This window comes from Ranitomeya variabilis, chromosome 5 (assembly GCF_051348905.1).
Source record: "Ranitomeya variabilis isolate aRanVar5 chromosome 5, aRanVar5.hap1, whole genome shotgun sequence".
In the NCBI taxonomy this organism is placed as follows: Eukaryota; Metazoa; Chordata; class Amphibia; order Anura; family Dendrobatidae; genus Ranitomeya; species Ranitomeya variabilis.
In genome coordinates, this window is record NC_135236.1 from 181,779,434 (window position 1) to 181,801,971 (window position 22,538).

Consider the following 22,538-nt stretch of genomic DNA (forward strand, 5'->3'; position numbering starts at 1 on the left):
AGATATCAAGGTATCATTCAGCTTCCTAAAACCTACATGTCCATATAGAAGACCAGGAGGATTGATCCTACTGACAGATCCCCTTTTAATGGCCATTTCATGCCTTGCCAAGCTAGCATTACACTAAATCACCTTGCTATCCCCATGACTCCTTGGATTCCACACCTTGGATATTCACATGGTTACACACAGGTCATGAACTACATATCCTAAAGATGTTGTGAGCCCTACACTTGGTGATAATACCAGACTTGCTGAGCTCATTTCTCGGAGTTCATATTTCAGTGCATGTGATTGTGGAGGGATGTTTCCTACAACAAGGACACTTCGTTATAAAAGGTCATGAATACTTCTAGCACCTCCACCCTTGCAGCTGAAATAAACAACCTGATCTGCTTTACATGTGTTCTGGGCAGGTATATACATCCACCTCACTACAATCTGCTGTATATTGGTATGGGTCAGGGATGAGGGGTGCAAGTCGTGAATTGAATGGGAAATAATAACTTCCTTCAAAGGGAACCTGTCAAATTGAAAATAGTATCTGATCTGCAGGCAGCAAGTCTTCGATCATGAGGAGCTCAAGGCTAAATATAAATATATATATTTTTTATTCAACATTAAATAAAAAAAAATCAGTTCAAATTTGGAACTGCCATAATTGTTCACTTCATGTTCATATTGTGTTGTGGGTAAGAGGCGTCATTTCACATTTGCGTCAACAGAATATTATCTTCACTCGGGTGCTGCGCATCCCACCATATTTTAGTTAATAGGGTCAGGATGGTGCAGTACCCGGCTATGGCCATTATACGATTGACGGAGCTGTGCTGTACAGCTCCGCAACTCAGCACATCTGTCTGCAGCTGGCACCAGGACAAATGATCGTCATGGTGCCAGGTGTCACCCCACTAAGAATAGGCCATCAGTATAAAAGTCCCGGACAGCTCCTTTAATACATCAGTTTTTTTTCATGGCAGTAATGTTGGACCTGAATGGTCCTGTTTGGGGACCATGAGGCTATGTGCACAAGTTGCGTTTTTTATGCATTTCCGCGGCGTTTTTGCCGCAGCAGAAACTCTTAAAAAACGCCTTCCCATGCAATCCTATGGGATTCTGCAGTTGCTGTGCCCATGCTGCGGTTTTTTTCTGCGTTGGAAATCGTATAGCGGTAAAATCCGCAACATGTTCATTATTTATGCGGAATCGTGGCGATTCTGCAGCCATAGGCTTGCATTGAAACGCTCACTTTATGCATGTGGCTATGCCCACCATACGTAAAGTGAGCGCTTCATGAATGGATGGTACCCAGGGTCTGGAGGACAGAAGATTTTCCTCCAGTCCCTGGGTGCAATATTCCTGTAAAAAAAGAATTAAAAAATAAAGTCCTCCCACCTCTCACCGGTGCACGTGGCAGCTTCCATTCCCAGGGATGCATTGCGCGAATCACATGAGATGACGTCGTGGTCACACGACCGTGACGTCACATAGGTCCTTCGCGCAAAGCATCCCTGGGAAGGTACCGTACCAGGAGCGCCGCTGAGGAGATCGGGGGCCGTCGGAAGGTGAGAATAACCATATTTTTATTTTTTTTTTTAATTATTTTTAACTTTCTATCTTTTATTCTATGCTTGACAAGTGTAACCAACCTGTCAATCACTTTTCCAAGCGATGCTTCAAATCGCTTGTAAAGCGCAAGCATTCCGCAAGCTAAAAACGCTTGTGTTTTGCGGGAAAACGCATGCGAATAAGAGGCCTAATGGGCTTCCCATGAAATAACTGTTCTGCAGCGTCTTCTGATGCTGTATTGGGCCAATCTGCCATTGTTTCTGATTATGTGAGATTCCAGGCTTCAAATTAGTCTGTAAGATTCATCATCAATATCAGGCAGACGCCCAACCACCCCACAATCACCTGTCTGCTGCTCTGGTGGTGAATGGACCCAACAGCGCGGCTACCTTTTCTGTGTAAGGATATGTGACATCTGGGTATTTGCTCTAGATATTTCTGCTCCAAAAGCAGAAACTCCCAGGTTTTCAGGAGTTGGAGACCACCTGCTCAGTAACGTCAGTGGGCACACAACCTTGTTGTGTTTTTTCCCTCCTTTCACCAATGACTTCAGCTGATGGCAGACTCTGGTTCTCCTTACGTAAGGAATTCAGACTGGACGGGTTCCCTTCAGATTGCATTTTACTAGTGAGCAGGTTGTCCTGGCCGGTCGTTTGTGTGTGCACATGTAATGGACTCTTACATTACCTTTGTTATTATATATGCTAGTAAAGTGTCTCATAACTAAAACCGTTATGTCTTCTCCTCTGTTCTGCAGCAAGTTTACATGAAGGGGAAATAGACAACTTTGGAGAAGGTAAGAGCTGTGGCGTCATTCTTTGTTGTGCGACCTTCTCATCTTACATTTCGGTTGTGTAAAATGACAAGTAATCTGTAACAGCGACACAGTTTCCTTTCTGAAACCAATCCGTATAGGAAGCAATGGAAGACCAAATAAATAGTACATGTATAATCCTTTTCTGACATCAGACGTAATATTCCGTCCATGTGACCTGGGCCAATTTGACAGTGGACGGAACATTACGTCATCGCAATCGTCCACACACATACACGGGCTGTGCTCGGGCGATCGCTGCTGGGTGTCAGCTGATTCTGACAGCTGACACCCAGCACTAGGTGCCAGGAGAGGTCACAGACGGCTCGTGGCACTTTAACCCCCAAAATGCTGTCATCGAATACGATTGCATCATTCCGGAAGCCGGCAGAGGGCTGACAGCCCCTCTGCATTTAAATCTGAGACCCCGTGGCGTGACGCAGAGTCCTGATCATTGCCATGGTGACCCGGGTCACCAGAGCTAGGAAATTTGCTGATCATGTGTAGTGCATGATCAGCAAGTCTCTCTGTCAGTAAAGAGCTGACAGTTTCTATAGCATGCAGATGCTGCTTCATCTATATGCTATAGAAGTGATCAGCCTACAAAAAATGATAGTCCCATAGTGGGACCAAGTAAAAAAAAGTTAAAAAAAAAAAAGTAAAATAATTGTAAAAGTATTTTTTTAAAAATCAAAAATAATTAAAAAAATCTATATATATTCTATCTCTAAATAAATATTTGAATGAAAAAAAATCTAAACAATAAAAGTACACATATTTGGTATCTGTGTCCGCAACTACCCGACCTATAAAACTGTCCCACTAGTTAACCCCTTTAGTGAACAACATAAAAATAAAAAAACAATGCAAAAAATAGTGCATTATCATCGTACCGCCAAACAAAAAGTGGAATAACGCGCGATCAAAAAGACAGATAAACATGGTACTGCTGAAAACGTCATCTTGTCCCGCAAAAAACAAGCTGCCATACAGCTCCATCAGTGGAAAAATAAAAACGTTATATCTCTCAGGATAAAGTGATACAAAAATAATTATTTTTTCTATAAAATAGTTATTGTATAAAAGCGCCAAAACATAAAAAAAATATAAATGAGGTATCACTGTCATCGTACTGACCCCGAAGAATAAAACTGCCTTATCAATTTTTACACAGAACATTATATACCCCCCAAAAAGAAATTCATGAATTGCTGGTTTTTGTTCATTCTGTCTCCCAAAAATCGGAATAGAAAACCATAAAAAAAGTCATGTGCCCAAAAATGGTACCAATAAAAACATTAACTCATTCCGCAAAAAACAAGACCTCACATGACTCTTTGGTCCAAAATATGGAAAAATTATAGCTCTCAAAATGTGGCAAAGCAAAAACTATTTTTTGCAATAAAAAGCATCTTTTAGTGTGCGACAGCAGCCACACATAAAAACCTGCTATAAGGCCTCTTTCACACTTCCTGTTCTTTCCGGTACCGGAGATGTCAGTGTCCGTGTCTGTAATACATGCGGCACATGTGTGGCATGTGTGTGCTGCATCAGTACCACACGGACAGGCGCCAGGAAAGAAGCGTTACAGTAAGCGCTGTTCCCCGGTGCTGGGTGCTGAACACTGCTCTCATCATTCTCCCCTGCTCTGCCGGTGATCTGCGCGAGCAGGGGAGAATGATGAGCATTATATTTAAGTGATAAAAGAGACAGCAAGTGGCAGCTGATTGGACTATTGCTCCCATTAACCTACCCCTACTGCTGCTAACAACAGTGACAGCAGGAGTGGCTGATGGGAGTATTCATCAGCCGCTGTCTGCGCTATAAATAAGTGAAAAAAACGGCGTGGGTTCCCCTGTATTCTTTTATAACTAGCCAGGCAAAGCTCACAGCTGGGGGCTGCAGCTGTCATCTTCAGCAAGGTTGGTTATCAACAATGGAGGGGTACTCACTCTGTTGTTTTTTTTTTTTTTTACTTTTAATTAAATAAATAAAAAAACGGTGTGGGGTCCCCCCCATTTTTGACAACCAGCCTTGCTGTAGCAGATACCTGGGGGCTGGTATTCTCAGGCTGGGAAGGCACATCTATTAGATGCACTAATTCTCACTCTTTGCCCGGCTCTTCCCACTTGCCTTGTAGCTGTGGCAAGTGGGGTTCGTATTTGTGGGGTTGATGTCACCTTTGTATTGGCAGGTTACATCAAGCCCACGGCTTAGTATTGGAGAAGCGTCTATAAGACACCTATCCATTACTAATCCTATAGTTACATGGTAAATAAAGACACAGCCAGAATAAAGTATTTTATTAGAAATAAAACATGGTTTTACTTTTTAAAAAAAAAATAACAAACACCGTTATACTGACCAAACACCTATTCCACCGAAGCCCTTGTTCTTCTGTAATAAAACTAAAATAAAAAACAACAATATGCCATACTTGTCGTTCTGTCCCACACTGTAATCCATGTCTGGGAAATAATAAGTTTTCAACCTGGACAGTGCCAAGATGTGACCGTCCAGGCTGAGAACCACATGATTTGTTGGGAACGAAGCGTCAGTGACCAGCGGTGGCGTCATAGAGGTTACCTCCGGTCACTGAGGTTCCTTTCCCAGCCGGGCTGAACTGCGGTGACTTCCGTGACATCCCGCTAGCTAGTCAAATATATACATAGCTGAGATTGTGCAGCCAGTATATGATACTTGTGGCTTACAGAATAGGCAGCATGTATCACCTGTCTGGTACCTTTTTAACCTCTTAACCACCGCCGATACACCTTTTAACGGCGGCAGTTAAGGGGCCTTATTTCTCAGTGACACTTTTTAACGGCGCTGAGAAATAAAGGTATAGCGCCCCCTAGCGTCGGAAAATCATGATCAGGGCTGATTTTTACTTTCCCCTGTCACATGATCACTGTTGTTCACTGAATAACAGTATTCACGAAAAAAAGTTAGATTTTACATTTCGTTTTTCTCCTTTCATATGATCTAGTATATCAGAGAAGATAGAAATGGGGTCCCCCAGCCTTCCCCATACCTCTGCCATCCCCTTGCCCTCCTGATCTGTCCCCTGGCCCTCCGCATCACCTTCCTGGAAAAAAATGGCGGGCACATGCGCAGTGCACCCACCGGCATCTGACTTCTGGTACCCGGCAACAATAGGGAATTTTCTATTAGTAGACCCTATCACAGTGATCAAAATAAAAAAAATAGTATACCGAATCCCCCTTTGTTACCTCCTTAGTTAGATAAAATATATTTTTTCATTTTGGAATTTTTTTTTCCATTCTTTGCAGTTAGGGTTAGGATTGTGGTGGGGCTAGGATTGTGGTGGGGCTAGGATTGTGGTGGGGTTGGAGTTGGAATTGGGGGGTTTTCAAAAGTAAAAAAAAAAAAAAAGATTGACGGCCAGTGTTAACCCCCAATACTCTCTACTTGAGTTTGTTTCAGGTGCTTGGGTAGGCACAGATTATCACAGATTCCTTCCTGTTTTTCTGGGTGTCTAACAGCCACGAAATATGCTCGACTCGAGCATGTCACTCGTGCACCCGCTATGCACACCTGAGCACCTGAACTAAACCTAATGTTATCAAAGTCTGTGTCGTATCTGTGGGTTCAAAATGCTCACAATACCACTTTATAAAATCCTTGAAGGATGTAGTTTCCAAATTGGGGTCTCTTTTAGGGGGTTTCCACTTTTTAGGCACATTAGGGGATCTCCAAACGCGACATGGCCTCAGGTCTCCATTCCAGTCAATTTTGCATTCAAAAAGTCAATCAGTGCTCCTTCCCTTCCGAGCCCTGCTGGGCACCTAAACAGTGGATTTCCCCAACATATGGAGTATCGGTGTACTCAGGAGAAATTACACAACAAATTTTGTGGTCCGTTTTCTAGAGGTTTTTTTTTTTGCGAAAATAAAAACGTTTACAGTCTAAAGTACGGTAATTTTTTTGTGAAAAAAGTTAAATGTTCATTTATTCCTTCCACATTGCTTCTCATGAAGCAACTGAAGGGTTAATAAACTTCTTGAATGTGGTTTTGAGAACCTGGATGGGTGCAGTTTTTAGAATCGTGTCACTTTTGGGTATTTTCTTTCATTTAGGGCCTTCAGTCACTTCAAATATGATGTGGTCCCCCAAAAAATGGTTTTGTAAATTTTGTTGGAAAAATGAGAAATCTCTGGTGAATTTTTAACCCATATAACTTCCTAAAATTGTTTCCAAAATTGTGCTGATGTAAATAGACAGTTACAAAATATGTCGGGAAATGTTATTTATTGTGACATTTCTCTGATTTAAGGGCACAATTAAAGTTTGAAAATTGCAAAATTGTAAACCTTTTTGCCAAATTTCCGTTTTTCTTCATAAATGAACTCAAAGTACAATATGTCATGAAAAAACATTCTCCTAATCAGTGGGCCCCGTTGAAGCGTTCCAGAGGTATGACCTCATAAAGTGACAGTGGTCAGAATTGGAAAATTTGGCCTGGTCATTAAGTGCAAAATTGGCTTGGTCACTAAGGGGTTAAAGAAACCAAATCACTGTTACCATTTTTGTTTTTAAAGGGAACATGTCCTCCTCCACTCGTCTAATTTCTTTCTTATGCCTTTCTATTACTGTAGTAATGTATGTGCCAGTGGTGGAAGATGGGGAGGGGGCTGATAATGGAGTAACATGTTGTATTGTGCAGAACCTCTTTACTCATGAACAGCTTCCACATTCTCATTGCTCATGATAACATTTATTTTCTTTACCCTGTGTAGTTTTTCCATTTCCAAATGCTTTGACGGAAGAGAGCATGCTGAATGTTTCTAAGCCAATGCCCAAACAGCTATGGGAAGCCAAAAAGGTGCAGTACTTCATAGGATCCCAATCTCTGTTTGCTGATAGATGTGGTATACTGGTCTACACTATCCTCCGGCAGAGGATTTCAGTCTGTCTGTGGGTTCAGCCAACTTTAGTCTGTGTATGGGACCTTAAAGGGGTATTCCCATCTCCAACATCCTATCTGAATATGTTGGAAATGTAATTATAATATCATTAACAAAAAATACCTCCAATTAGAAATGTAGTATAGTTTTTCTGATTTGCTAAGTCTTTCCGCATGTGCAGACATTACAGGACCTTAGATATCCATGGTTACTACCACTAGCAACTAGCTAACTAGTTGTCACTATATCATTGGTCATAACCATGGATACGTAAGGAAAGAGACGTAGCCAATCAAAAAAAAACTATACTACATTTCTAATTGGAGGTATTTACTAATATTATTACTACTTCTACTATTGGGATAGGATCTTGGAGATGGGAATACCCCTTTAATTTATAGAATTCATCTACTTGGAGATACATGGTTTTATTTTCCTAGTAACGATACTGCTCTGTCTAATAGCGTAGTGCTGTATTTTTTATTTCTGAGTGCTTCAGAGCTGAAATCTTGCATTCATTGCTGGCTCTAAATCGCTTGTTTTAATGCGATACAATTTAGTATGTGTCGCCTTCCGGTTGGGAGGGGATTTCCATTATATTTTAAAAATATTATAAAGCGAGACCATGTGAACAATTGATGAAAAGCATTGATTTATGGTACAGGAATGCTTTAGTGCCACATGTATGGTTCTACATATGTCTATGTTGATTGCACATTATTATACATGGTATGGCCGTAGTATCTTCATCAGTCCCTCTTGAGGATTGAACCTTGATCTCCCACCATTGCGTTATAGAATCTTCCTCCACATGTGTGGCCTGCTCTTCTTTTCATAGCCCCTTCCATTGTCCATATAACCCACCTAATGACCTGTTCTCACTAATGACCCGCTAATGTTTTGTTTCCGCCTCCATCCGTAATGTATGTTTTTCCATGGTGTAAAACCAGCAGTTGACATTTCTTCCATACATTCGCTTCTGAGCCTGCAGATTTCCTGTTCTTTGATCCTAATGTCTCTATTCTGGGCTTCTTCCATGTAAATCTTTGAGGAATGCAATTAATTAGCCTGGTTAGATGTTTCTTACTGGATTATTGCATAGCTTTGATCATCGATGCTGGTCTGTAATAGGATAGATTTTTTATTTTTTTTTATTTTGTAATGTCTACTGCAGAATGACTATTGAGAGTTGTAAATCTTTCATTTTTAGACTTACAAAATTCCCTTTTAGTAAAAGGTTAGGTAGCAAACCCTGCATCTTTCCAATTAATTGGCTCCAAAGATAAAATAAAGGTGCTTCCCTTCACATGATGGAAGCATCACCCACTTACTCTTAGAAGAACGAGGACACTACAGCACCACGGCTGGGTGCAGGCTATTGTCTAAAGTTACGGCCAACTATCTCTAAGGGATTCTTAGTATAGAAATGTCTTGTTCACTTTTGTGAGAACTTTACTGAACCGTTTCTAAATATCTATTTCAGGCCCAGTCAATGGCATCTCGTCCTCGATCCTGTGAAGTCCCAGGCATCAAGTATGTACTGAAACAAATCCTCCAGAAATAAGAATTGATGTAGTTTCCAACATTGTAACTGTATATTAACTGTATATTGGATGCTGATTCTCCCCCATTTCATGCGCTGCTGTCGGTGCAGAGATGGGACACATTCTGTGTATATGCCACATATGTAGATGGGGATAACAGGGGCAGATCTATGGCCATATGATAAATATTGATGCACTAGAGGTCTGGATTTTAGGGCATGCTATGGATTCTTAGTCTGGACCATGCCTCCTATGTTGCAGATTTACCGCAGATTCTCAGTTTTCGGAGGATATTTATTCTTTTCAGTGTACTAGGTCATATTGATCGCCTGACTGCTAAAATAAAATCTGCAGCAGCACACCCAATATTTATAAAGTATCAATACAAACCAATTTTTGCATAAGATGCTTTCCATAACAAGGCTCTTTTCCATACATGCACTTTAGCCAGAGAAGTGTCTTTGCAGAAAAAAGACCCCCTTTTTTGCCGAATATCCTAAACCTCCTTCAGTGCTTTCCTCCTTTGCTCTCGATTGTCAAACTTTCTACATTAATTTATGTTTCAAGAGAACATTGACATTTTATTAATTTCCCTTTGCAGAGTTTTTCCGTCTTCAGATCCCAACGCTGGCCTTTCACATTTCCAGGGGAACCTCAACACAGGTGGATCTCTGCCAGACCTGACAAATCTGCATTTTCCCTCTCCCCTGCCGACACCGCTGGACCCAGATGAGACCACGTACGGCAGTATGGGCGCAGAGAATAGCACAGGAGGGCTTCCCGCTGCCATGACTCACCTGGGCATCAGCGGCTCTCCAGGTCCGTGTCCACAATGTGCCACTCTTCATCCTCTACCCACGTTATGTACATGTATTATACATCATTAGTCTCAAGATTGTGACAAAATGACCTCTCTAGTAAGGTGGAAACTGGTAGAGACATGGCCTAAATATTTCATGCTGCATTTTATGAGAAGCCAAGTAAAGTGGGGTGATAAATATGGAGTAGTCATTTAACCTTTTAAAACCAAAAGTAGGATGTGTAACACTTAGACTTTGGAAAGTATTACTATGGTCACTGTTATTGCACCGTGAAATCTATGGTGGTGCATATGGAAGATAATTGGAGACCGATTAGCCGGGATTGAGCTATAGCAGCATGAGAGGGCGAGCCAGAAATAATAATAATTAGGAAAAAAAAAAAGCCTGGTGGAAAGCTTTGGCCTTTTCAATAGGGTCTTTGTGCCACACAGCCCACTCTGCTACTTCAATATGCAAGTGTTCAAGTTCCACAAAGTAGTCCTTGATAATACTGCCATTATATGCCAGTGAATAGGGACTTGTGTAAGGCAAAGTCAGATCTTTCTAATTCCTATCTTCTTAAAAGCTGCTTACTTTTCAGTCTCTTACCCAAGTCCTATGTCTCAAAAAATCTGTAAATTGATCACCTTATGGTAATAGTTTGAAGCCTGTAGCAGGTGCGTAGATAATATAGCTGATTTGACATGTGCCAATAGCACTAGCTATATGTGAAGGCACGCAGATGAGGAAGACTTCCCTCTACTGTGCAGCTCTGATCACTGCTCTTGTTATAATGTGCTTTCTCTCACAAGCCTGGCATTGAGCCCACAGCTTCCAGATGTTTAGCCCTGATGCATTTCCTGGATGCCAGCATAGCTTTGTGCAAGATCTGTAATATTACATTTTGCTACTTTTTTTTATTGAATATTTCTTTCTTTATTCTTATTTTTTTAAAACAGGTTTGCAGAACACACGCAGCAATCCATCCTTACAAGCAACGCTGAACAATAATTGCTCAATGGCTTCTCCTGTAAACAACCACGGACCTCCAACTGGTCGCTCAAACCCATCGCTTCACCCATCTCTTCGCCTGGCATCCCTCAGCAATCCTTCTCTTTCAACAGCCAATCTTGGCAGTTCCCCAAGGCGAAGGCAAACTCCTGTTAGTCCATTGACATTGACTCCAGGCAACGAGTCAAATCGGTGCATTAGTGGGCAGTTTTCACCCACCAGCCCACTGAATATACCAACTAATTCACAGGTAAAATTTCTGATATCCGGCTACGTGGGGACAACCAGTAAAACTATTTGGCCATGAAAACCTTGTGTTACACAAATATTTCCTATAACAAAGATACCGGTGCTTTTCACAAAATTAGAATATCATCAAAAAGTTAATTTATTTCAGTTCTTCAATACAAAAAGTGAAACTCCTATATTATACTAGATTGAGGCCCGATGCTGTCGCTTTGGCAGGGCGGCAATGTCATTATGGGGCTTATAAGCATTGTTTTTGTCCCAGCGATCCTGTTGCTCTTCAAGAGTCTCATTTGCCCTTTGTTGTCTTTGACGTTGTGCCTTTGCTGTTTTCCTTTCATTGTCGTACTTCTTAGGAGGAGCCATGTTGGCGTTAATATTTGCTCTTTAGGGTAAGTTCACACAGGGCGTTTTTGCTTTTTTTTTCTGCAGAAAAACCTCATCTTCTTGGCAGGAAAGAAGCTGCGTCAAAACGCATGTTTAGGTGCATTTTTTTTTTTTTTCCTCTTTGTCTATGCTAATGTCCTTGGATTTTCAGCAGCAAAAATGCAGCAATGGGTTAAAAAACGCAGCAAAAACGCTGAAAGAAGTGACCTGCTCTTTGTCTAAAAAATGCAGCAAAGCACAAAATACTGATCACACAAAAAAACAATGTGTGTGCATGAGATTTCTGAAATCTCATATGCTTTGCTGGTATTGTAAAAAGCAGCTGAAAATTAGCATAAAAAATGCAGCAAAAACGCCCTGTGTGAACTTATCCTTAAAGGGGTTTTCCCACGAACAATAGAAAGATAGCGGCGGTATGATTTACTGCACCTGCGTGAATTCTGCACAGGCGCAGTGAATTATTTGGCTGATCCTGGCAGCAGATGCGTGACGTGTCTACAGGCAGAGGAAGCCGATCACATTAAAGGGGTTTTTCCACAAAAGAAGTTCATTTTAAAAATTGTCTGTGTCTGACCGTGCACAGAACATACCACAGCTCCTGGGCAGAGGAGGAAGCAAAAGACCATACTGACATTACAGCAGGAGATCGCAGAGGATACATTTTGTGAGGTAAAATATTGTTTATAAACAGTTAGTGAAACATTTTACCTGACAAAATGAATCCTCTGTGATCCCCTGCTGTAATGTCAGTATTGTCTTTTGCTTCCTCCCCTGCTCAGGAGATGTGGTGTGCTCCGTACACAGTCAGACACAGACAACTTTTAAAAGGAACTTCTTTTGTGGAAAAACCCCTTTAATGTGATCGGCTTCCTCTGCCTGTAGACACGTCACGCATCTGCCGCCAGGATCAGCCAAATAATTCACTGCGCCTGTGCAGAATTCACGCAGGTGCAGTAAATCATACCGCCGCTATCTTTGTGCAGACAGATAGCGTCGGTCACATTAAAACTGCGTATGCACTCCTCCTGTACAAAGATGGCGACGGTCAGTGAATCATTCGGCTGATCCCGGCGGCGACGTGTTCGCGACGGTGTTCCGCTAGTGGTACCGTGCAAGAAGCTGCGTACGGCGTATACAGTGTGTGTGTATGGTGTGTATTCTATATACAGTGTGTGTGTGTGGTGTGTATGGCATATACAGTGTGTTTGTGGTGCGTACGGCGTATACAGTGTGTGGTGTGTATGGTGTATACAGTGTGTGTGTATGGTGCGATGGTGTTCCGCTGGTGATAGCGCACAAGAGGCTGGTACCACCAGCAGTTACCATATTGAGACTCCCATCACTTGGGTGTCCCAATATGGCAGTCGGTGAACTTCCGCTGCTTGGAATTCTGGGATCTGGACGGAACAGGATGTGAAGACATTACAGGGTAAGTATATATTAACCCCTTCCCGACATGCGCCGTACTAGTACGGCGCATTTCGGGTCCCCTGCTTTGATGCAGGGCTCCGGCGGTGAGCCCACATCAAAGTCGTGACATGTCAGCTGTTTTGTACAGCTGACATGTGCGCGCAATAGCGGCGGGTGAAATCGCAATTCACCCACCGCTATTAACCTGTTAAATGCCGCTGTCAAACGCTGACAGTGGCATTTAACTACCGCTTGCGGCCGGAAATGCGCGCATTGCCGACCCCAGTCCCATGATCGGGGGTCGGCGATGCATCAGGATAGTAACCATAGAGGTCCTTGAGACCTCTATGGTTGCTGATGCTGGCCTGCTGTGAGCGCCCCCCTGTGGTCAGCGCTCATAGCAAGCCTGTTATTAAGCTACATAGCAGCGATCTGATGATCGCTGCTATGTAGCAGAGCCGATCGCGTTGTGCCTGCTTCTAGCCTCCCATGGAGAGGCTATTGAAGCATGGCAAAAGTAAAAAAAAAAAAATGTTTTTAAAAATATGAAAAAAAAATATAAAAGTTTAAATCATCCCCCTTTCGCCCCATCCGAAATAAAACAATAAAAAAAATCAAACCTACACATATTTGGTATCGCCGCATTCAGAATCGCCCGATCTATCAATAAAAAAAAATATCAATAAAAAAAGGCATTAACCCCTTCCTGACATCTGACGTTATAGTACGTCAGATGTCGGGTCCCCTTTTTTGATGTGCGCTCCGGCGGTGAGCGCACATCAAAGTCGCGACATGTCAGCTGTTTTTTACAGCTGACATGTGCGCGCAATAGCGGCGGGTGAAATCGCGATCACCCGCCGCTATTAACTAGTTAAATGCCGCTGTCAAACGCAGACAGCGGCATTTAACTACCGCATCCGGCCGTGCGGCCGGATATGAGCGCATCGCCGACCCCCGTCACATGATCGGGGGTCGGCGATGCTTGTACATTGTAACCATAGAGGTCCTGGAGACCTCTATGGTTACTGATCGCCGGTGGCTGTGAGCGCCACCCTGTGGTCGGCGCTCACAGCACACCGGCATTTCTGCTGTGTAGCAGCGATCTTATGATCGCTGCTGCATAGCAGAGCCGATCGCGTTGTGCCTGCTTCTAGCCTCCCATGGAGGCTATAGAAGCATGGCAAAAGTAAAAAAAAAAAAAGTTAAAAAAAATGTGAAAAAAAAATAAAAATATATATATAAAAGTTTAAATCACCCCCCTTTCGCCCCAATCAAAATAAATCAATAAAAAAAAAACCCAACCTACACATAATTGGTATCGCCGCGTTCAGAATCGCCCGGTCTATCAATAAAAAAAAAGCATAACCTGATCGCTAAACGGCGTAATGAGAAAAAAAATCGAAACGCCAGATTTACGTTTTTTTGGTCGCCATGACATTGCATTAAAATGCAGTAACGGGCGATCAAAAGAACGTATCTGCACCAAAATGCTATCATTAAAAATGCCAGCTCGGCACGCAAAAAATAAGCCCTCACCTGACCCCAGATCACGAAAAATGGAGACGCTACGAGTATCGGAAAATGGCGCAATTTTGTTTTGTTTTGTTTTTTGCAAAGTTTGGAATTTTTTTTCACCACTTAGGCCGGGGTCACACATGCGTGTTTTACGTACGTAAGAGCGCAAAAACTACGTACGTAAAACTCGCATAACATACGGCACAATGCTTCTCAATGGGGCTGCTCCTATTAGCCGTATATTACGGTTCAGTATTATACGGCTTTCTACGGCCGTACAAAATCGCAGCATGCTGCGTTTGTCAGCGTATTGCGCAAAAAAAATCGCCAATGAAAGTCTATGGGGGCGAGAAAAATACGGATTCCACACGGACCAGCAGTGTGACTTGCGAGAAATACGCAGCGGTGTTAGTGAAAAGTCGGTAATTCAATTGCCGGCTTTTTCCTTCTCCTTCACAAACCCGACAGGATATGAGACATGGTTTACATACAGTAAACCATCTCATATCCCCATTTTTTTTTTGCATATTCCACACTACTAATGTTAGTAGTGTGTATGTGCAAAATTTCAGCGCTGTAGCTGCTGGAATAAAGGGTTAAATGGCGGAAAAAATTGGCGTGGGCTCCCGCACAATTTTCTCCGCCAGAATGGTAAAGCCAGTGACTGAGGGCAGATATTAATAGCCAGGAGAGGGTCCATGGTTATTGGCCCCCCCCCGTGGCTAAAAACATCTGCCCCCAGCGCCTATTCTGGCACTTGGCCACTCTCTTCCCACTCCCGTGTAGCGGTGGGATATGGGGTAATGAAGGGTTAATGCCACCTTGCTATTGGAAGGTGACATTAAGCCAGATTAATAATGGAGAGGCGTCAATTATGTCACCTATCCATTATTAATCCAATTGTTGGAAAGGGTTAAAAAAAACACACACACACATGATTAAAAAGTAGTTTAATGAAATAAACACAGCGGTTGTTGTAATAATTTATTGTTCTCTCAATCCATCAGGAACACCCTCGCTTGGAAAAATAATAAACGCACAAGATACATACCTTCTGGTGAACCGTCTCGTCCCACGAAGTAATCCATCTGAAGGGGTTAACTAATATTACAGGCAGGAGCCCTGCTAAATGCAGCTGTGCTCCGTGCTTGTAATTCCCCAGCGAATGAATGAAATGTAGGTCATTGACCTACATTTCCTTCAGTCGCGGTGAGGCGCCCTCTGGTGGATGTTCTCATGAACTGCAGCCTGGGAACTTTTTCCCACGCTCCAGGTCATATGAGGACATCCACCAGGGGGCGCATCACCGCGACTGAAGGAAATGTAGGTCAATGACCTACATTTCATTCATTCGCCGGGGAATTACAAGCACGAGCACAGCTGCATTTAGCAGGCCTCGTGCCTGTAATATTAGTTAACCCCTTCAGATGGATTACCTTGTGGGACGAGACGGTTCACCAGAAGGTATGTATCTTGTGCGTTTATTATTTTTCCAAGCGAGGGTGTTCCTGATGGATTGAGAGAACAATAAATTATTACAACAACCGCTGTGTTTATTTCATTAAACTACTTTTTAATCATGTGTGTGTGTGTTTTTTTTAACCCTTTCCAACAATTGGATTAATAATGGATAGGTGTCATAATTGACGCCTTTCCATTATTAATCTGGCTTAATGTCACCTTACAATAGCAAGGTGGCATTAACCCTTCATTACCCCATATCCCACCGCTACAGGGAGTGGGAAGAGAGTGGCTAAGTGCCAGAATAGGCGCATCTTCCAGATGTGCCTTTTCTGGGGTGGCTGGGGGCAGATGTTTTTAGCCACGGGGGGGACAATAACCATGGACCCTCTCCTGGCTATTAATATCTGCCCTCAGTCACTGGCTTTACCATTCTGGCGGAGAAAATTGCGCGGGAGCCCACGCCAATTTTTTCCGCCATTTAACCCTTTATTTCAGCAGCTACAGCGCTGAAATTTTGCACATACACACTACTAACATTAGTAGTGTGGAATATGCAAAAAAAAGGGATATGAGATGGTTTACTGTATGTAAACCATGTCTCATATCCTGTCGGGTTTGTGCAGGAGAAATGAAAAGCCGGCAATTGAATTACCGGCTGTTCACAGATATCGCGCTGAATGAAATCTAAATACAGAATATATATATATGTGTCTCAATGACATATATATATATATATATACTGTATATATGTTTTCCCGAACATTTGAGCACATAAATCCATTAGATGTCGGTTTTGCAAGCCTGCGCGAAAATCTCGCAGTACGGATGCCATATGGATTACATACGGAGGATGCCATGCGCAAAATACGCTGACACACCCTGACTACGGATCAATATTTTGGGAACATTTCTCCGTATTACGGCCGTAGTACGGACGTATAATACGTGGCGTATTGTCTTACGCCATGTGTGACTCCAGCCTTAGGTGAAAAATAACCTAGTCATGTTAGGTGTCTATGAACTCGTACTGACCTGGAGAATCATAATGGCAGGTCAGTTTTAGCATTTAGTGAACCTAGCAAAATAGGCAAGCAAAAAACAAGGATTGCACTTTTTTTGCAATTTCACTGCACTTGGAATTTTTTTCCCATTTTCTAGTACACGACATGGTAAAACCAATGATGTCGTTCAAAAGTACAACTCGTCCCGCAAAAAATAAGCCCTCACATGGCCAAATTGACGGAAAAATAAAAAAGTTATGGCTCTGGGAAAGAGGGGAGCGAAAACGAAAACGGAAAAAGCTCCGGGGGTGAAGGGGTTAACCTGGTCGCTAAACGGCGTAGCGAGGAAAAAACGCCAAAATTACGTTTTTTGGGTCGCCGCGACATTGCATTAAAATGCAATAATGGGCGATCAAAAGAACGTACCTGCACCAAAATGGTATCATTAAAAACGTCAGCTCGGCACGCAAAAAATCACCCGACCCCAGATCACGAAAAATGGAGACGCTACGGGTATCGAAAAACGGCGCTTTTTTTTTTTTTTTTTTTTTAAGCAAAGTTTGGAATTTTTTTTCACCACTTAGATAAAAAAAATAATCTAGACATGTTAGGTGTCTATGAACTCGTAATGAGCTGGAGAATCATAATGGCAGGAGGTGAGAGTTAGCATTTAGTGAAGCTAGCAAAAAAGCCAATCAAAAAACAAGTGTGGGATTACACTTTTTTTTGCAATTTCACCGCACTTGGAATTTTTTTCCCGTTTTCTAGTACAAAACATGGTAAAACCAATGGTGTTGTTCAAAAGTACAACTCGTCCTGCAAAAAATAAGCCCTCACATGGCCATCTGGATGGAGAAATAAAAAGGTTATGGCTCTGGGAAGGAGGGGAGCGAAAAACGAAAACACAAAAACGAAAAAGGGCCACGGCGGGAAGGAGTTAAGATAGTCATTGCAAACAGAGTGATCTATTTCAAGTGTTTGTTTCTGTTTATGTTGATGACTATGGCAAATTTTCAGAACCGCCTGATTTCACCCTAAATCTACATTGCTGGTGCACTGGGTCTGATCACAGTAAGGGAAATTTAGTAAAAAATGCTTTTATAGCTGAATCCTTCTCAGGGGCGTAACTACCGCGGTCGCAGCGGTTGCCATTGCAACCGGGCCCCGCAGGTCAGGGGCCCAGGGCCTGCGGGGCCGGACTGGCCATCGGGCACTTCTGGCAAATGCCAGAAGAGCCGGTGCCAGTAGTGGGCCGCCCGCTGCACTGTTCCCCCCGCCAGTGCCGCCGCCGCATTTAACTATACCGGCGTCTATGACACCGGTACAGTTCAATGCAATGATGGAGGAGAGAGCGTCACCTGACGCTCCCTCTCCATCATTCCCCGCTCTGCCTCTGACAGTACACTGCGGGTGCGCGATGACGTCATATCATCGCGCACCTGCTGTGTCCTGGGCAGACTGCAGCCGCCGGGAGCAGCGCGGGCAAAAGGAAAGGTGAGGAGAGTTTTTTTTTCTTTTTTTCTTTTTAACTGGACTGTGGGGCCATTATCGGGGGGGGGGGGGGGGGGGGAAATGAGATGTGGGCTGTGCTGTATATATCCCTGTGCGGGCTGTGCTCTATATACCCCTGTGCGGGCTGTGCTCTATATACCCCTGTGCGGGCTGTGCTCTATATATCCCTGTGCGGGCTGTGCTGGATATACCCCTGTGCGGGCTGTGCTGGATATACCCCTGTGCGGGCTGTGCTGGATATACCCCTGTGCGGGCTGTGCTGGATATACCCCTGTGCGGGCTGTGCTGGATATACCACTGTGCGGGCTGTGCTGGATATACCACTGTGCGGGCTGTGCTGGATATACCACTGTGCGGGCTGTGCTGTATATATCCCTGTGCGGGCTGTGCTGTATATATCCCTGTGCGGGCTGTGCTGTATATACCCCTGTGCGGGCTGTGCTGTATATATCCCTGTGCGGGCTGTGCTGTATATATCCCTGTGCGGGCTGTGCTGGCACCCAACACCAAGTTCGCACCGGGGCCCATAACTTTGTAGTTACGCCACTGATCCTTCTATAGTGTTGGGTGGAACCTTAGTCAGTCTCTCACCTTCTCAATATCTGATACTTGGCAGTAAGTGTAAAATCCAGCATCCTTGTAATGATAGCTTTACTATGACAATTTTATTTCTCCAAACTTTTACGTTTGCAGTTTATTGCTGAATTTCACCTTCTTACATGAGTTACGTAATGTACATCATCCATGAGCAATAAAAAATACATATTCACTACTATGCTAATGTTTTAGGCAGGTGTAGAAATAATATTGCACAGTAAGGATGCTTTAAAAACACTAGATGTCTTAATAGTTTATTTTTATCCATTAACAAAATGCTAAGCAAATTAACAAAGTAAAAATGTAACAAATCAGTATTTTGTGTCGCCACCCTTTGCCTTTAAGATGGCATCACAGCATCAAGTCGTCGAAGTACACTAGGGCTATGTGCACATGCTGCGGACTGGTCTGCGGATTTTTCCGCACTGATTTTGATAAATCTGCAGGGCAAAAACACTGCATTTTTCCTGCGGATTTATCGCGGTTTTATCACGGATTTACCGCGGTTTTTGTGCGGATTCTACTGCGGTTTTACGCCTGCGTCTTTTTAAATATGGAGCAGGTGTCAAACCGCTGTGGATTCCGCACAAAGAATTGACATGCTGCGGAAAAAAAACCGCAGCGTTTCCGCACTGTTTTTTCCGCAGCATGTGCACAGCGGTTTTTGTTTTCCATAGGTTTACATTGTACTGTACACCGCATGGAAAACTGCTGCGGATCCGCAGCGTCTAAAACCGCAACGTGTGCACATGGCCTTAGGATATGTGCACACGTTGCGGATTTTGCTGCGGATCTGCAGCGTTTCTGCAGCTGCAGGTCTGCAGCAGTTTCCCATGAGTTTACAGTTCAATATAAACCTAAGGGAAACCGAAAACGCTGTGCACATGCTGCAGAAAAAAAACGAGCGGGAACGCAGCGGTTTACAATCCACAGCATGTCATTTCTTTGTGCGGAATCGCAGCGATTCTGCACACATAGGAATGCATTGATCCGCTTACTTCCCGCATGGGGCTATGTGCGGATGGTACCCGGGGTGAAGGAGAGGAGACTCTCCTCCAGGCCTTGGGAACCATATTTGTGTAAAAAAAAAAAGAATTAAAATAAAAAATAATGATATACTCACCTTCTGATGGCCCCTGAAGTTCTTCCGCCTCTCAGCGCTGCACGCGGCCGTCTGCTCGCAGGGTTGCTGTGCGAGCAGGACCTGCGATCACGTCGCGGTCACATGACCGTGACGTCACGAAGGTCCTTCTCACATAGTGTCTTTGGAACCGGACCGCCGCGTGCAGCGCCTAGGAGATCGGGACGTCAGAGGGTGAGTATAACCATTTTATTTATTTTTTTAACATTACTATGGATGCTGCATATGCAGCATCAATAGTAAAACAAGTGCAGGAGTAAACCCACAGCGGAAACCGCAAGACAAACCGCGATAAATCTGCAGGGATAACCGCAGCGGTTTTGCCCTGCAGATTTATCAAATTCGCTGCGGGAGGACCCTTCCTACGTTTGCACATAGCCTTATACAAGTGTTTTTGAATGAACTCGGCAGGGATACAGGCTGTATATTTGAAGTGATTGTCCTGCTGCAGAACAAATTTGGAGTCAGGCGCCGCTCTGATATTGTGTGGTGGATAAAGGTCTGTCTGTAATTCTTAGCATTCAGGACACCATTAAACCTTTCATGACCAGGCTATTTTACGCTGTTTTTTCTTCTCCTTCTTCCAAGAGCAATACTTTTTTTTTTTTTTTTTTATTATTCCATCCACATAGCCATATATGAGGGCTTTTTTTTGCGGGGCGAGTTGTATTTTTGAATGACACCAATTTTTCATGTGATGCACTGGAAAGCAGGAAAAAATCCAGATGCGTTGACATTGCAAAAAAGTGCAATTCCACATTTGTTTTTGCGGGTTTTTATTTACCATGTTCACTATACGATAAAACTGACGTGGTAGTCTGATTCTACAGGTCAGAGTGATCACGCATATACCAAATGTATAGTTAATCCTGACCAGATTCCCTACCACATTTGCTGAAATACGGTCCCACCATGCTTCTGTTGCTCTCCAGCCCTTTGGCGAACAATCTGCCGTCTGTTACAGGCAGAGGTTTCATATTTGGACCCCTTAGTCCAGAGCACCTGCTGCCAATTTTCTGGACCCCAGTTCCTGTGTTTTTGTGCATAGATAGGTCTCTTGACCTTGCTTCCTTGCTGAAGGTATGGCTTTTTTGGACGCAATTTCACTTTTGGCTAAACTCCATTGAACATTAGATGGGTGGGTGTAGCTGTATTATTGCCACTTATGAACTGATGGCCCCAAAGCTGAGAAATACAGCAATTAGTAAAATGGTGACGAATGCAAAAAAAACTTTTTTCATACAAACTTGGGAGGTTTTTTTTTTTTCACCACTTACCGTAAATAAAAAATAAACTATACATATTTGGCACCTGTGTACTCTTACTGAACTGAGGAATCAGGTTTGTTTTACCATATAGTGAATATGGTAAATAAAAAGTTGTTGAATTGCACTTTTTTTTTTTTTTTTTGCAAATTCACCGTATCTTTTTTTTTTTTTATTTCCCAGTACTCTATATGGTAAAACCAGTGGTGTCATTCAATAGTGCAACTCGTCAAGCAAAAAACAAGCCCTCACATGGCCATATTGATGGAAAAATATTAATGTTGTAACTCTTGCAAGAAGGGGAGGAAAAAACAAAAGTGGAAAATAGCCCGGGGTGAAGAGTTTAAAGAGCTTTTGAGATAGTTGTCCAATTACTTTTGGTCCCTTTAAAAAGAGGCAGCTACATGTTAAAGAGCTGTAATTCCTGAACCCTTGCTCCAATTTGGATGTGGATACCCTCAAATTACAGCTGAGAGTCTCCATTTTAAGCCCATATTGATTATATTACTCTATCTTGAATATGTTTTGGTAAACGGCTAAAATGCCAAAACGTGTGTCACAGTCCCAGTAATTCTGGAATTAACTGTGTGTGTGTATATCTGTACATATAACAGAACGGCTCCGAGTAAACAATAAGATTAAAAAAAAAGGAATCAAGTGTGCGTATATTTATATTATCTTGCTTATATTTTATGGTTACTCAGTGTCTTGAAAGTGGCCTTATGTGGTTATAGGTCTAAATATGCCAACTCCTGTCCATGTGAGACGGCTCACGGCATTGTTCCAGATCCATCCTTCCTATTACCATGTAACGAAAGCAGAAAGGAAAAGGCTAGCCTGACTGTTGTGTCCACAATCAAGAAGCGCTCCCTTGCCATTGCTCTAGAATGTGTGTGACATGTAGTTGTGAATACTTTTTATCATATTGGCTGCCCTATTTTACACTGCATTTTACCGTTTTTATTTTTCCAGGGTATAGCTATGGACAGAAGCCCGCTTTCTCTTCCTCCACTAGAACCTCCTCCACCTTATCCTTTATACCAAGACCCATCCCATAACCCCCTTCAGCACACACCGCACCATCTGCCCGAATCTACAGAGTCTCCGAGCTTTCAGCCTCCCTCTCCTGTCCCCTGCCCTCCTTTGGACCTAAATTTGGCTAATGTGAGTATGGTTGTAGGGTGCTGACAGTATTTGTGTCTTCTTTTCCTTTTAATAGGTGTCTGCACTGATCTGAGTCCATCTTACCTGTGTAGTATGGGAAGGATACAACACTCCGCAGACTCTGAGCGGCTCTTCCAGAATAATTTCATAGTTTTTGCCCATACTGTAAA

General features: G+C 43.0%; 1 protein-coding gene across 2 annotated transcripts in view; it reads left to right on the forward strand.

The window, feature by feature from the left end:
- The window catches only part of CRTC3 (CREB regulated transcription coactivator 3), a 172,948-nt gene that overhangs the window by 130,089 nt on the left and 20,321 nt on the right, over positions 1-22,538 (forward strand). For both annotated transcript variants that reach the window (XM_077263614.1, XM_077263613.1), the window contains 6 exons: positions 2,327-2,365; positions 7,144-7,229; positions 8,795-8,844; positions 9,457-9,674; positions 10,615-10,916; positions 22,177-22,368. In XM_077263614.1, the coding sequence (XP_077119729.1) occupies positions 2,327-2,365; positions 7,144-7,229; positions 8,795-8,844; positions 9,457-9,674; positions 10,615-10,916; positions 22,177-22,368 (887 nt within the window). The remainder of the gene's footprint in view (positions 1-2,326; positions 2,366-7,143; positions 7,230-8,794; positions 8,845-9,456; positions 9,675-10,614; positions 10,917-22,176; positions 22,369-22,538) is intronic.